This window comes from Kogia breviceps, chromosome 11, assembly GCF_026419965.1.
Source record: "Kogia breviceps isolate mKogBre1 chromosome 11, mKogBre1 haplotype 1, whole genome shotgun sequence".
Classification (NCBI taxonomy): Eukaryota; Metazoa; Chordata; class Mammalia; order Artiodactyla; family Physeteridae; genus Kogia; species Kogia breviceps.
Window position 1 is genome coordinate 67,997,399 of NC_081320.1, and position 16,722 is coordinate 68,014,120.

The 16,722-nt window shown below is 45.6% G+C and overlaps 1 protein-coding gene across 5 annotated transcripts in view; it reads left to right on the forward strand.

The window, feature by feature from the left end:
* ABCG5 (ATP binding cassette subfamily G member 5) overlaps positions 1–16,722 on the forward strand; it is a 64,422-nt gene that overhangs the window by 12,082 nt on the left and 35,618 nt on the right. For 3 of the 5 annotated variants that reach the window (XM_067007663.1, XM_067007664.1, XM_059079411.2), the window contains 7 exons: positions 132–253; positions 8,241–8,377; positions 8,460–8,558; positions 12,672–12,804; positions 14,383–14,522; positions 15,279–15,408; positions 16,445–16,658. In XM_067007663.1, the coding sequence (XP_066863764.1) occupies positions 132–253; positions 8,241–8,377; positions 8,460–8,558; positions 12,672–12,804; positions 14,383–14,522; positions 15,279–15,408; positions 16,445–16,658 (975 nt within the window). The remainder of the gene's footprint in view (positions 1–131; positions 254–8,240; positions 8,378–8,459; positions 8,559–12,671; positions 12,805–14,382; positions 14,523–15,278; positions 15,409–16,444; positions 16,659–16,722) is intronic. The other 2 variants (XM_067007666.1, XM_067007665.1) reach the window with 1 other exon arrangement.

Consider the following 16,722-nt stretch of genomic DNA (forward strand, 5'->3'; position numbering starts at 1 on the left):
GCTGAAACACACTTAGGAGCCTGTCCAGAGACAACTCGGGCTGGGCAGAGCTGGGACTGGTGCTGGGGGACAAGGGGCTGGACCCTTCCAGAATCCCATGCTGCCTTTCCCTCGCGGGGTTTCCTTTAAAGCCACCGCGTGGGGCCCTGGTGGGACATCGCATCTCGCCGACAGAAGTGGACCAGGCAGATCCTCAAAGATGTCTCCTTGTATGTCGAGAGTGGGCAGATCATGTGCATCTTAGGGAGCTCAGGTAAGCTGGGGAGGGAGTTCCCTAAATTCTCCATGAGGACTCGAAAGAGTCTGTGGCTTGATTTGAACACCACATTGAGGAAACAGGTTTAAGTTGTACCAAGGAGGCCGCAGGTCTGATATTAGAATGACATCTGATGACCTGTGTGACTGTGAATAGAACCTGGTGCTAATGTGTAATCTTTAGGAAGATCCTTGAAAAAAACGAAGTCCTGCCGAACGTGTAAGTTAATTCATATTTCAGTTTGGAAAGCACCTAGCACAGTGCCTGGCATATAGGGGTGCTCAGTAAACACAATTTTCCTGCCTGGAGATGGGAAAAGGAGTTAAATAAGCACAAAGGTGCCCATTTATCCCCCATATTCATTGGTCTTTTAAAAATTATGATGTGTTTCAAACACACAGGCAAGATAGAGAGTAAATAAAGAGTGTTCGTGTCTTAACCTCTGCTTTATCAAATCTTAACATCATACCGTATTTACTTCAGATCTTTTTTTGTTTTGTTTTGTTTTTAAATTTATTTATTTATTTTTTGGCTGTGTTGGGTCTTCGTTTCTGTGCAAGGGATTTCTCTAGTTGTGGCGAGCGGGGGCCACTCTTCATCGGGGTGCGCGGGCCTCTCACTGTCGCGGCCCCTCCCGTTGCGGAGCACAGGCTCCAGACGCGCAGGCTCAGTAGTCGTGGCTCACGGGCCTAGTTGCTCCATGGCATGTGGGATCTTCCCAGACCAGGGCTCGAACCCGTGTCTCCTGCATTGGCAGGCAGATTCTCAACCACTGCGCCACCACGGAAGCCCCCTTTTTTGTTTTTTTTAAAGGAATTAAATATCACAGATTCCACTGAGGCTGTCTATGCGCCCGTTCCCCACCTCATTCTTCCCCTCCTATTTCCCTGCATCAGCAAGTCATTGCTGGGAAGGGTGGAGCCTCCGGGGAGGCAGCCCCTTGAGGCTGGGGCAATGCCCTGTGAAGGTCACAGCGGAGGGTGCACAGCTATGGGGGGGATTGGGTGCGTTGGCCCTGAAGAGGGCATCTGTGTGGCACATCACAGGGTCCACTACACTAGATTATCCTGCACATTTTAAGGTTGAAAGATTAGGACAAACTGGCTTCCCAGGAGCCTCTTAATGGAGTTCTTGCTTGCAAATTGTTGACACTTCCTGCCGTCTTCACTTGCATTGCTCTCTTTAATAGAGGTGAGCAATATAAGTCTGTTAAGCATGGTTAGCCTCTTTCGACCTGGGGAGTTAAATCCACAGCCACTCCCCTGCTGCAGTGGGCGGGACAGCTGGATGGTAACAGTAGTGTTGTTAAGATGAAATGGAAAGGAGTTCACTGGCGAGAATGGTTACACTTCCCTGAGATTTCCTTTTTTTTTTTTTTTTTTTTTTTTCCCTATTTTGGCTATGCCACGCGGCTTGCAGAATCTTAGTTCCCTGACCAGGGATTGAACCTGGGTCCTTGGCAGTCCTAACCACTGGACCGCCAGGGAAGTCCCTCCTTTTATTTTCTTTTTACAATTTTTAACCATTTCTAATTGTATGCATGTATCATAACATCCAGGGTCATCCTAATTTTCCTTTTGATAATTATACTTCTTTAAAGAGAAAAGCTGAGTTATTCCTTTAATAATGTGTCACTTGTTTCCTTCCTTGTGTAAGATAAAAAAGGATGGCATGCAGCACAACAAGGAATTGAACCCACTTCTCGGAAGTGTGTCCCGCAGGCCAATCTAAATCTTCATGCACATCTCAGCAGAACAGTGGGTGGAGCCCCCTGTTCTAGGGGCTCATGGGCTGGTGTCTGATGATACCTTATCATGGTTTCATGACTGTCCATCCTTTTATACTGAACATGAATTCAAGGTAGACTGCAAGTTCCCTGAGGGTGGGAGCTTGGTCTTTTTTTTTTTTTTTCCTGCTGTATCCTCAACAGTTAGGAGACGGCTGGCCACATCATAGGTGCTTAATAAGTATTTGCTGAATAAATGATTAAGCAAATGAATTAATTCTATGAATTACTCTTAGTTTTTCAGAAAATAACAGGATTTCATTGGTGTCTCATCTAAAGCAGTATTGTTTATCAAATCTTTACTAGTGAGGCAAAAGATGACTTAGGTGTTCAAAGTCTCATTAGAGAATGGTCTGCATAATGCAAGCCTGCCTAGTCAACCAACACTCCAGGGGAAGGTAATTTTATTTGACTCATTATTTTTGATCATTTAGGACCTAGACTCTAGGCTGCATGCTCCCTTGCAGAAGCCTATTTAGTTACAGGTGATTTCTGTCCATTTAGACAGGATAAACCCAAAGGACACAGTTTTATGGCCCTGTAGGGCATTAACCCTTTTCTTCTTTTTTTTTAAAATTGTGGTAAAATATACATATGTAAAATTTGCCATCTTAACCATTTAATTTATTTTTATTTTTTATTGAAGTATAAGTTTATTTGTAACGTGTTAGTTTCAAGTGTACAGCAAAGTGATTCAGTTATATATATGTTCTTTTTCAGATTCTTTTTCATTATAAGTTATTATAAGATATTGAATATAGTTCCCTGTGCTATACAGTAGGTCCTTGTTGTTTATTTTATCCACTTTATTATTTTTTTTGGCCACGCCATGAGGCATGTGGGGTCTTAGTTAGCCGATCAGGGTTCGACTCTGTACCCCCTGCAGTGGAAGTGTGGAGTCTTAACCACTGGACCGCCCGGGAAGTCCCCTTTTTGTTTATTTTATATGTAGTGGTGTATATCTGTTAATCCCAAGCTCCTAATTTATCCCTCCCCCTGCCCCCTTTCCCCTTTGGTAACCATAAGTTTGTTTCTATGTCTGTGAGTCTGTTTCTATTTTGTAAATAAGTTCATTTGTGTCTTCTTTTAGATTCCACATATGTGATATCATATGATTTTTGTCTTTCTCTGTCCTACTTCACTTAGTATGATAATCTCTAGGTCTGTCCATGTTGCTGCAAATGGCATTATTTCACTCTTTTTTATGGCTGAGTAATATTCCATTATGTTGTGTGTGTGTGTGTGTGTGTGTGTGTATTTTTATATTTATATATTTATATTTTAATATATATATATGAAACATCTTTATCCATTCATATGTTGATGGACACTTAGGTTGTCTATTTTTAGCTTTTTAAGGAACCTCCATACTGTTTTCCATAGTGGTTGCACCAATTTACATTCCCACCAACAGTGTCAGAGGGTTTCCTTTCTCCACACCCTCTGCAGCATTTGTTATTTGTAGGCTTTTTAATGACGGCCATTCTGACTGGCGTGAGGCGATACCTCATTGTAGTTCTGATTTGCATTTCTCTAAAAATTAGCCGTGTTGAGCATCTTTTCACGTGCCTGTTGGCCGTCTGTACGTCTTCTTTAGAGAAATGTCTATTTAGGTCTTCTGCCCATTTTTTGATTGTTGTTTGTTTTTTTGATATTGAGCTGTATGAGCTGTTTGTATATATTGGAAATTAATGTGGAAATTAATGCAATTGGTTGCATTGTTTGCAAATATTCTCTCCCAGTCTGTAGGTTGTCTTTTTGTTTTGTTGATGGCTTCCTTTACTGTGCAAAAGCTTATAAGTTTGATTAGGTTCCATTTGTTTACTTTTGCTTTTACTTCTTTTGCCTTGGGAGACTGACCTGAGAAAACATTGCTGCAATTTATGTCAGAGAACGTTTTACCTGTGTTTTCTTCTAGGAGTTTATGGTGTCTTGTATGTAAGGCTTTAAGCCATTTTGAGTATATTTTTGTGTACCTTCTTAACCATTTTAAAGTGTACAGTTCAGTGGTATTAAATACATTCACACAGTTGTGCAACCATCACCACCATCTATCCCCACAACCTTTCATCTTGTAAAACTAAAACTATTCTTCTTTTTTGGGGGCTGCATTGGATCTTTGTTGTTGTGCGTGGGCTTTCTCTAGTTGTGGCGAGTGGGGGCTACTCTTTGTTGTGGCACGCAGGCTTCTCATTGCAGTGGTTTCTCTTGTGGAGCACAGGCTCTAGGCACGTGGGCTTCAGTAGTTGCAGCATGCGGGCCCTAGAGTGCATGGGCTTCAGTAGTTGTGGTGTATGGGCTCAGTAGTTGTGGCTTGCGGGCTCTAGAGCGCAGGCTCAGTAGTTGTGGCGCACGGGCTTAGTTGCTCTGCGGCATGTGGTATCTTCCCGGGCCAGGGATCCAACCCATGTCCCCTGCACTGGTAAGCAGATTCTTAACCACTGCGCCACCAGGGAAGTCCCGAAACTATTCTTATTAAATAATAACTCCCCTTCTGTCATTTTCTCAGCCCCTGGCAACCACCATTACACTTCGTGCTTTTATGATTTTGACTACTCAAAGTACCTCATATACATGGAATCATACAGTATTTATCTTTTTTAACTGGCTTATTTCACTTATAATATCTTCATTGTTCACCTATGTTGTAGCGTCTTGCAAAATTTCCTTCATTTTAAAGGCTGAGTAATATTCCATTGTATGTAGAGACATAGTTTGCTTATCCATTCATCCATTAATGGACACTTTGATTGCTTCCACATTTTAGTTATTGTGAATAATGCTGCTATGAGCAAGGGTGTACAAATATCTTCAAGACCTTGTTTTCAGTTCTTTGAAGTATATATCCAGAAGTGGAATCGCTGGATCATATGGTAATTCTATTTTTAATTTTTTTAGAACCTCTATACTCTTTTCCACAGTGGCTATACTATTTTATATTCCCAGCAATAGTGCACAAAGGTTCCAGTTTTTCTGCATCCTAACCAACACTTGTTATTTTCTGTTTATTTTTATTGTAGCTGTTGTGTATGAGGTAGTATCTCATTGTAGTTTTGATTTATATTTCCCTACTGATTAGTAATGTTGAACATTTTTTCATGTGCTCATTGGCCATCTGTGCATCTTCTTTGGAGAAATGTCTATTCAAGTCCTTTACCCAATCTTGAACCGGATTGTTTGTTTCCTGTTGTTATTGTTGTCATTGTTGAGTTTTAGAAGTTCTCACTATATATTCTGGATATTAATCCTTTATCAGATATAAGGTTTGCAAATATTTTCCTCTCATTCTGTGGGCTGCCTTTTTTGCACTGTGGATAGTGTCTTTGGTTGAAAAACATAAGTTTAAAATTTTCATGAAGTCCAGTTTCTCTACTTTTTCTTTTGTTACCTATCCCTTTGGTGTCACATCCTAGGGCATTAACCATTATTGCATCTAACTTTGCCACTTATTCCAATCTTCTTTTCTCCACTGCTTGTACATACTAGTTTCTTATATCCTTATTATTTTTTTTTCCTGTCTGCATTGGGTCTTCGTTGCTGCACACGAGCTTTCTCTACTTGCGGCAAGCGGGGGTTACTCTTTGCTGCGGTGAGGGGGCTACTCATTGCAGTGGCTTCTCGTTGTGGAGCACGGGCTCTAGGCATGCAGGCTCAGTAGTTGCGGCATGTGGGCCCTAGAGCATACAGGCTTCAGTAGTTGCAGTGTGTGGGCTCAGTAGTTGTGGCACACGGGCTTAGTTGCTCTGCGGCATGTGGGATCTTCCCAGATCAGGGATTGAACCCATGTCCCCTGCATTGGCAGGTGGATTCTTAACCACTGTGCCACTAGGGAAGTCCCTTATATCCTTTTTTGAATGAGGATATGAATCCTTTTTTGTCATCCTGCTGGCACCCTCATTAATGAGTTAGGTATTTGACACATGTTCAAAAAAGGATAATATTAGTTACCTTTTTCTATGTTTAAAAAAGGATCCCCAAACTAAGTGACTTAATAAAAATCATTAATTATCTCTCAGTGTTTCTACAAGTCAGAAATTTGGAAGTGCCTTGGTTGGATGCTTCTGTCTGGGGTCCCTCATGAGGTGGTAGTCAGATGTCAGCTGGGGCTGCAGTCATCTGAAGGCTTGAATGGGGCTGGAGAAGCTACTTCTAAAGTGGCTCCCTCACATGCTGTCTAGCAAGTTGGTGCTCACTGTTGCTCAGTGAGGATGTGTGACATGAGAGGAACCCTGAGGGTCACCCACAAGAGGCTGAGAAGGAGCAGCCAGACCAGCAGGATTAAACCAAGAGGATGAGGTGGCATCAAGGCCAAGGGAGAGAGGTTTACAGAGAAGGGCAAGCAACAGTATCAACTGCTGCCGAGAAGTCAAACAACATACAGAGAAGCATCTATTGGATTTGGCAACAAAGAAGGAGGCTAGTTTTGAGATAGTGGTGGAACTGGAATCCAGGTTACAGGCTCTTTGGAAGAGCTGTCAGAGTTGAGACTGGATCCCAGAAATGGAAGGCTAGGGAGGCTACTAGTTAGAAGAACCACAGACAAGGCTTAAGATCGTGACTGAGATACTCAGAGCACATTTTGGAAGACAACCCCAGTGAAGTCACATTTTATTTCTTTACAAAAACTCTGCTCCCTTCCCCATGCTGACCTCTACCTGAACATACAGGGGCTGATTCTGAGCATTTTTTTTTTTTTTTTTTTTTGCGATATGCAGATCTCTCACTGTTGTGGCCTCTCCCGTTGCAGAACACAGGCTCCAGACGCGCAGGCTCAGCGGCCATGGCTCACGGGCCCAGCCGCTCTGCGGCATGTGGGATCTTCCCTGACTGGGGCACGAACCCGTGTCCCCTGCATCGGCAGGCGGACTCTCAACCACTGCGCCACCAGGGAAGCCCTGATTCTGAGCTTTGTCAGTCATGGGTTAGATAAGAAAACCACTGCTCCAGGAGCTTGGCTTATTCATCTTTGCACCCCTCAGAGCAACCAGCAGTTTCTTTAAAATATTTGAACAAAAGATCTTCCCTTTGGTTTTGCACAAGTCATCACATCCTCAGTAGAATTCTATTGCCACCTTCTCAGACAGCCCAGGATCTCCTGCCTATTCTCCCTGTTACTCATTCTAACTACTTAAAAGCTTTGGTCAGGAAAGGCCTGGTGACTCCTGTTCCTGTCTCCATTAACTCTCTGGGCCTATGTTAGCTTGTGTATGGGAAGGGCCAGCTGGTGTCCTACCCTAAAGGATCACTCTAACCCTAGAAAAAGCAAACCAGGAGAAACCTCACCCTCCTGTCACCTCAGCACAGGGCACTTAGTTCATCCCATCTCCTCTGTGGGCAAGGTCTTAGCGACAACCAGCTGGGTTATGCCCAAGGCTGTCAGTGTAGGCTGAGGCCAACTTGGTTTTAACCAAAGGACTCACTAAGCTAGTGCTTCTCAAACTCTAATATGCATTAGAACTACCCAGGGATCTTGTAAAAAGCAGAATCTGAGTTAGGAGTTGGGGCCTGAGATTCTGCATTTCTGGTTTTTTTTTTTTGCGGTACGCGGGTGTCTCACTGTTGTGGCCTCTCCCATTGTGGGGCACAGGCTCCGGACGCACAGGATCAGTGGCCATGGCTCACGGGCCCAGCCGCTCTGCAGCACATGGGATCCTCCCGGACCAGGGCACGAACCCGCGTCCCCTGCATCAGCAGGAGGATTCTCAACCACTGCGCCACCAGGGAAGCCCGAGATTCTGCATTTCTAACAAAAGCTCTGAGGTGGTGATGAGGCTGCTTGTCCTCAGACCACACTTGATTAAATCAACGAGGCTCTGGGCAGTGTCGCCTACATTCAGGAACCATCAGAGGATCCCAGGGGGTCACAAAAACAAATTCAGATGTCCTAGGATCCAAACGTTTCCAAGAACCCTGGTTTTCCTTTTATTCTGATCCTGTATTTTCTTTTTCAGCCTCAAGCAGCTTTAAAAACAAACAAACAGGCGGACAAAGCTCCTCCAGGCCTGACGTGGAGGAGAGAAACAGCTTGTCCCCTCTCATTGAGGAGACAAGCTGGAAGGACTCATTCCATGAGCTTGTCCCATGAGGCCAAAGAGAGAACAAGTCAGGGCTGGACCGCGGGTTCACCGAGGGTCTCGGGAAGTTCCCGCGACGCCTCGTGCAGGGCCTCCTCCAGGACCTTCTCTTGTCGCCTTCCAGGCTCGGGGAAAACCACCCTGCTGGACGCCATGTCCGGGCGGCTGCGGCGCACGGGGACCCTGCTCGGGGACGTGTTCGTGAACGGCCGGGCGCTGCGCAGGGAGCAGTTCCAGGACTGCTTCTCCTACGTCCTGCAGGTGCGCGCGTCCCCGGCCCCTGCCCGGCTGCCCGCTGGCCCCGCAGCCAGCGGGGGGCTGCTGACACATCCCTCCCCTGCAGAGCGACACTCTGCTGAGCAGCCTCACAGTCCGCGAGACGCTGTGCTACACGGCGCTGCTGGCCATCCGCGGCGGCTCCCAGGGCTTCTTCCAGAAGAAGGTGGGTACCGCCCCGGGGCCACCCAAGGCATCACCCCGCTGTGGCTTTGCAACCCCCTCGTCCCTCCGCTTGCCCCTTCCTCCCCTTCGCTCTTCACCCTTTAAGAGTCTAGGGCTGCACTGGCAGCCGCTAGTCACAGGTGGCTTTGGGGCACTTGAAACTGACTAGACCTACTTGAGATGTGCTGTGAGTGTAAAATACACACCAGATTTCAGGAACTTAGTCTGGAACCACAGAATATGAAATATCTCATTAACAATTTTTAAGATATTGATTATTGGTCAAAATGGAAGTATTTTGGTTGTATTGGGTTAAAGAAATTATACCACTAAAATTCATTTCATCTGTTTCTTTCCACTCTCTAAAATGTGGCCACTAAAATATTTAAATTCTAAATGTGGCTTGCGTGATATTTCTGTGGGGTGGCACTGTCCTGAAAGCTCTGTGTTTGAACGGATATGGCTATTTTCCTCACTGTGCGTTGCCCTGCAGCCCTGTTGAGATTTTTCTCAACTTTCTTTGAGGTGTCTTTCATGTGCCTCATCCAAACTGGATTCAGTTGGTGAAGGAGGAACTATTGAATTGTCAACTCTAAGTTCCAATCTGTTTCTTTAAGTGGACCTGATTTGGAAGAGGCTGCAAGTAAACTCACAGGGACCTTACCTGGAAACATTGCCTCGTTTCTGTCTGGGCTGGAAACATACAACCAAGGACAGGTCAACGTGCGATCTGCAAAGCAGGCACAGTTCTCTGGGAGACTGGCTCTCCGAGGTGCCAGAGATCACTGGTGACATCTGCCTCAGAGGCTTCACCACTCTGAGGCCTCAGTGAAGGTTCCTCCTGGGCACACAGATTACATCTGCGCTTCAGGCTCCAAAGCTAGCCTTTCTTTAATGCCATTGAGGTGCCAAGGGAATCCTCCATCACAGCTGAAGGGGCAGTAGGTTACTTCATTTTTATCAGACACCTCTGAGCCTGTCACCAGGGAGTTACTTCTCTTGTCCCTGGTGCTGGACTCTCAGACAGGGCTTGGCGAGTGCAGCTAGGTCTGAACTGTGTCCAGAGTACCAGCAGGCTTGTTTGTTGCCATGCCAAGTCAGGAAAGGGCATTCTTCTGTTTCAGAGTCCTGGATGTGTTGGAGCATAGCTTTCATTCCAGAGGAACCTTCAAGAAAGACCATTAGCCCCACAGAGTGAGGACTAGCCCTGTTCCTACCTGGAGGTTACCTTAGAGGGCTCAGAAGGCATTGCGAGGTTCTTGCTGTTCTACCAGCTTATTCTCTGGGCTCTCATATGTGGCTGGCATCCATCAGGCTTTGTTCACACACATCTCATTTCATTCTGGCATCAGCTCTATGAGGGAGGTGTTATCTCCAACTTTCAGATCAAGAAACTGACCCCCAAGGGTATTAAGATCCAACACCTGGGACTGGCAGAGGGGGGGCCATGGACCCAGGTCCTCTGGCTCCATCATGCCTCCCTGGGCCTCACTGTGGTCTGAGAAGACAGAGGTCGGAATTTGGCCCTCGGGGAGGCACAGGCGTGTTCACGTGACTTAGCTGCCCTGACAGCGAGTGACAGGTGAGCCCCTATGTAGGCTTCCTGTCTGCCTGCTTTAGTATTTTTGTGTCTAAAATGGGTAGGAGAGGATCTCATTGGTATTTGAGTTGGAGAAATGAAGTCATAAGCAGATTCTTTTGAGACAGTGATCCTTTTACATCACATACCCCAGGGAGAGAATCTGAGAAAGCCACCGAACCTTTTCCCCTGAAAATGCACATGTTTGCATAAATATTCAGAAAAATTCAAGGTACCTGAAGTTGGTTGATGGCAAATTTGCCCCCTGTGAATGGTCCCTCTCCCTGGCCCTGGCAGCCCCTAAGTGTCCTGCAAAGTTTCCTGTCATAAAGTTCTCCCTGCTTGAGAGTACTTTCTGAGCAAATCCAGTCCACAGGATGTAAAGTCCTGACAAAGTAGTTCAGGGAGAAGGAAGTGCCTGTGATAACAGAGCAGAGAGTGCAGCAGATCTGCTTTTGTCCTCTGCAAACCTGAACATAAAGCCATGACTGATGTGGCAGGCTTTGTCCGCCCTTGTGCTTCTTGGACCACTTGAGAACCCACACAGTTTACTCTCAGCCCCAGCTCTGCCATGGTGTGACCTTGGGCAATCTATGAACCTGTCTGAGGATCTGTTTTCTTTTCTATAATCGATAGAGTCATAATGCATCTCTCCTGGAGCTGATGTGAGGAATGAATCCGTTTATGTGAAATCACAGAGCATGGAGAGGACTGATGATCCAAGTGGTCCCTTCCAAGACTCTGTGAATTCTATTCCCAGCAGTGTTTGCAAAACATGGGAGAGGCTTCTAGCCAGAGACATCTGAAACACATGAAGTAAATGTCTCCTCTGTCCATTGCTTCTGAGCCAGGAGGGGCAAGCTCTACTCCTTTCTTGCTGTTGCAGAGCAGATGAAAGGGACACTCAGGAATCTGCCCTGGCTGGTGAACACATAAACCTTGCCATGTCAAGTGAAGCTCAATTCCAGAATCCTTCCACTCTGATGGCAAGAAGAGACAATCATACTGGTTTACTTATGCATTTCTAACAACCTCCTTATTCCTTTGTATCTATTTCAGATGTATCCCTTTCTCTTGGTCAAAGCTTCATCTATTGATCCCACTCCCTGTCTCCTCTGGAACTTTGTTCCATAAATCATCCCCTCCTTTACTCCAATTTAGTTTGCTGTTGTTGTTATTTTTTCATAGGGTATTTTTAAAAAATTATTTATTTATTTACTTTTGGCCGCGTTGGGTCTTCGTTGCTGCACGTGGGCTTTCTCTAGTTGTGGCGAGCGGGGGCTACTCTTTGTTGCGGGGCGTGGGCTTCTCACTGTGGTGGCTCCCCTTGTGGAGCACGGGCTCTAGGCCTGCGGGCTTCAGTAGTTGTGGCTCGCAGGCTCAGCAGTTGTGGCTCGCAGGCTCAGCAGTTGTAGTGCACAGGCTTAGTTGCTCTGTGGCATGTGGGATCTTCCCGGGCCAGGGCTCGAACCCGTGTCCCCTGCATTGGCAGGCAGATTCTTAACCACTGCACCACCAGGGAAGTCCTCTTTATTCATTATAAAAGAAACACAATCTCATTAGAGATGTTTGGGAACAAAACTCATTACCATATATATAAGTATTCCCAGTCTCTTTCTCTCTGCTTTCCCCAGGGCCTAATGCAGATAGGGGTACGCAGTCAGGGGAGGGCCAGAAATAGAGATTTTTGAAAGGGCCTCTGTGAGGAGATAAGCTAAGGAAGGAAAGAGGGAGAGGGAGGGAAAAGGCCAACCTTCTTGATTAGAGAGTCAGTAAAGAATTTTTTTTAGTGATTATTGATTTGGGGAGTTGAGGAGTAAGCAGAGGATTTCAGGGAGCTGCAGGTATAAGATAAGCAGAGTGAAGAGAATTAGGGGAAAGGAAAGTTTTAAAAGTGTGGCTGTAAGCTACAAACTGGGTTCCTTTTAAAGTCCTTAAAGAGATTCCAACAAAGATTGGCTTTATGTTTAATTACTTTTGATAGATGGATTATATCTGATGCAAAACCACAGTGAGATTGGGCCACATGGGACTCCAGGACTTATTTGGGTTACATAGGGGAAGCCAGCTTTAGTTCAAACCAAATTGATTTTTTTTTACATGTAAAACATTTATTATAATAAAGTTTCAAAAGCCAAAGACCAAAAAAATAAGCTATATTGTAACTATGCCTTAGGGGGGGAGGTTTTCTCTGTGGGCTGGACTGACTGTAGCATCTGAAAACAGGAGTCCAACAAAGTCTGCATTGTTCCTGCTGACTTTCCCTGAAGCAAGTTGAAACAGCTTTTTGTTGCTATAAGGACTAATGAAAAAAAATTCATGTCAATATTATTTATTTTAATCTGATACATATATTGTGATTTAAACCAAATTGGATTCTCTTGCAGTAGGTGTGCTTTCCCGAGGATGTGGTGAGTCTGGAAGTGGCCCAGGCACTCAAGGGAAGTGCGTTGCCTCTCCCCTGCCATCCTCAGCCCATGAATTGGGACACAGCCCAGCAGTGACCAGCCTTCCTGGACATTGTGTCTCTTACAGGTGGAGGCAGTCATGGCAGAGCTGAGTCTGAGCCACGTGGCAGATCGACTGATTGGCAACTACAACTTTGGGGGAATTTCCCATGGTGAGAGGCGCCGGGTCTCCATCGCAGCCCAGCTCCTCCAGGATCCCAGTAAGTGAGACCCAGAACTGCTACTGGCTGCTGCCTCTCTTATCTTCCATGTGTCTGCAGACATTTTCAGCCCTTTCTTCACAGTCTCCATTTGGAAAGGGGTTGGTTGGTTGGGAACTGAAGTCACTGAGGTTTCTCAAACTGGGGACCCGGTTTCTTTGGAAATCTAAGTAGTTCCTGATGTGATTCCATCATCCAAGTACAAAAGAGCTGTTGGACTTGGAAGCACTGCGTCTGTGTTAATGTTCAGTTAGGGTCTTGCATGAATGCCCTGTCCCTCCTTACTTCTTACTAGAGCAGCACCACCGTGTCTACTCTGGAAAGCCAGTGAGTTTTGCAGTGACTAGAAGTATTTATGAAACGGCAGGAATTCAAATAGGACTTTAAGTGATACATGAGAAAGTTTATATATTGGAAGGAGGGGCTATCAAGTTGGGGTAGCCAGTCACCTGCCTCTCCTGCCTGGCTTCATTCTCCCCACTCTCTGGGGAAACCCTGCCACTTATATACACTTGGAAGAGGGCATGATACATTTGGATACTTTCTTCACATTGGGTAGACCAAGACTGTGGGCAAGACTGCCCACATTCAGAACAAATAAGAGGGATGTTCTTAAGAGCCCCTGTACTTTTTGGGTAGAAATAAGCTACAGTTAAACCCTCCAAAGAATCCAAATGCCTGTCCCATCTCGGACTTTGTTTCACAGGTCAGAGTTTTCTGCAGTGCAAAGATGCAGTTGGTGTTGGAAAGTGCTAGACATGAAGTGAGATTATGTCTTTTTAAAAAATTTATTCAAGTCTAGTTGATTTACAGTGTTGTGTTAATTTCTGCTGTACAGCAAAGTGATTTCGTTATACATACACACACACACATACATACATATATATATATACACATTGTTTTTCATATTCTTTTCTGTTATGGTTTATCACAGGATACTGAATATAGTTCCCTGTGCTATACAGTAGGACCTTGTTGTTTATCCATCCTATGTATAATAGTTTGCGTCTGCTAACCCCAAATTCCTGATCCACCCTCCCCTACTCCCCCTTCCCCTTGACAACCACAAGTCTGTTCTCTATGTCTGTGAGTCTGTTTCGTAGATAAGTTCGTTTGTGTCATATTTTAGATTCCACATATAAGTGATATCATATTTGTCTTTCTCTGTTGGTCTTCTCTTACTATGATAATCTCTAGGTCTATCCATGTTGTGAGATTTTGCCTTTTTAACCAGCCTCCTCTCAGCCTTTTAGAAACACCTGGGTGCCAGCCTGCCAGCCCTTGTTCCCTGTTAGGGTCCCCTGGATGGAGCCCACACAGTCTATAGTGCCACATGAGAGGCCTGATGTGGTTGCTGCCTTGTCCCTTCAAGGATTAAGGATGGGATGTGCTCTGGAGCTGGGAGTTGGGCCCTTCCAGGTCAGGTGCTTTCTCCTGGGCTCAGGCTAAAGTACTACTCACTGCACACTGTTTGGATGGGATAAGACAGCTCAGTAAGGAACTGTTCAAATTTCTGAGGCTAGAGCACAGAGCCCAGGCTCGGCAGTGACTCAGATGTCTGATCTTTCTTTGCCGCAGAGGTCATGCTTTTTGATGAGCCAACCACAGGCCTGGACTGCATGACTGCAAATCAGATCGTTGTCCTCATAGCAGAGCTGGCTCGCAGGGACCGCATCGTGATCCTCACCATCCACCAGCCCCGCTCCGAGCTCTTCCAGGTGAGGGGGACGTCTGTTGTTCCAGCTCAACTCATCCAGGGTGGCTATATGTGTGCCAGGCTGGGGATCTCGGAGTAGAGATTAGTACTTAAACCAGAGCAATCCTGATGGGAAGGGCAAAGGATGGAAACTCAGTTCTTTTAGCACCTATCATGTACCAAATACCTTCTATACACTAGCTCTTTTAATCCACACAACAACCCTGTGAGGTGGGTACCAGTATTTTCACTTTACAGAGGGGAAGAGTGAGACTTAGAAAGGATCCAAAATTGAGCCAATATCACAGTTAATAAACAGCTGGAATTGGCATTCATATTCCAGTTGGCTTTCAGGTCTGTGTTTTTCCACTAAATCATATAGATTTCCTTCCCCAAAATCTCACCTTAATCTCCTAGGATCCTTTTAGGGAGCTATTATTTGCCTTTTATAGATGAGGATCTGAGATTAAAAAAATTTTTTTCTGTCCAAGGTCACTCATTCCAGGGCACGGCTGGGGCTCAAACCTAGGTCCTCTGACCAGTTCCATGAGCTGTCCTCTATCCTAGACATGATGCCGGGTGCAGGCTGGGAGGCAGCAGGACCCACAGTGGCAACCCAGGCTGGGAGGAAGAGGGGGGCATCTTGAGTGGTTCCGATGGCCGCAGTAAGAGTACTGATGTATGGCTGAGACAGTCAAAGGACTGACTACTTGAGACTTATCTGCCATAAAGATGTGGTGACCTGATTACACACTAACACTGTCTGTCGTTCAATCAGCTCTTTGATAAAATTGCCATTCTGAGCTGCGGAGAGCTGGTTTTCTGTGGGACACCGGTGGAAATGCTTGATTTCTTCAGTGGCTGCAGTTACCCTTGTCCCGAACATTCAAACCCTTTTGATTTTTATAGTAAGTTTTTCTTTCACAGTCCCTATCATATATGTTTTTTAAACTTTATCATCTCAGATTTCTGCCTAGATGACACCAGCACAAGTGGGTTTTATTTCTCCTTTAGTTTTCGTGTTTTTACTCTTCAAAAAATTAATTTGGCTGAGCCAATTAACTTGCCATAGATGACCTATCAGAATGAGGTGGGGGAATCTCTTTTTTTAAAAAAAAACCATTTTACCACTACTCTTCACTTAAAAAATATATATATTTATTTTAGGCTGCATTGGGTCTTAGTTGCTGTGTGCGGGCTTTCCCTAGTTGTGGCGAGCAGGTGCTACTCTTGGTTGCGGTGCGCGGGCTTCTCATTGCGGTGGCTTTTCTTGTTGCGGAGCACGGGCTCTAGGCGCGTGGGCTTCAGTAGCTGTGGCACGCGGGCTCAGTAGTTGTGGCGCATGGGCTTAGTTGCTCTGTGGCATGTGGGATCTTCCTGGAGTAGGCCTTGAACCCGTGTCCCCCTGCACTGGCATGCGGATTCATAACCACTGTGCCACCAGGGAAGTCCCGGGGATCTCTCTGGAAATGGTGCACTTCTACTTTGTCAGAGAAAAATTAGCTGAACTTCTGAATTCTCCCAGACAGGCCTATCAGGATCCTCATGGCCCTGCTGTGGTAGCTTTAAAATATTCTGATTTTATAGGTGGGCATTAACAACAGGTATTATTTTGATGAGATGAGGTATCATGGCTAGCACTCCTAAATCAATGATGGAACATATATTATTAGTCACTGTGTATATATGTGCATTTAAAAACACATGGGTCAGGACTTCCCTGGTGGCGCAGTGGTTGAGAATCCGCCTGCCGATGCAGGGTTCGTGCCCCGGTCCGGGAAGGTCCCACATGCCGCGGAGCGGCTGGGCCCGTGAGCCATGGCTGCTGAGCCTGCGCGTCCGGAGCCTGTGCCCCACAATGGGAGAGGCCACAACAGTGAGAGGCCCGCGTACCGCAAAAAAAAAAAAACCATGGGTCATTTTTTTTGTGGGAAAAAATTTCAGTGGACCTGACATCAGTGGATACCCAAAACAAAGAACGGCAGATAGAAACCTACAAGAGAGTCCAGATGATTGAATCTGCCTACAAAGAATCAGCAATGTATTGCAAAACCTTGGAGGATATTGAAAGAACAAAACACCTGAAAACATTACCAGTGATTCCTTTCAAAACCAGAGATTCTCCTGGAGCCCTTTCTAAACTGTGTGTTCTCTTGAGGTAAGAGCCTCACCCCATTTTAGATAGGTAGACATCCACCCATAAAAGAAAAGCAATTAAAACG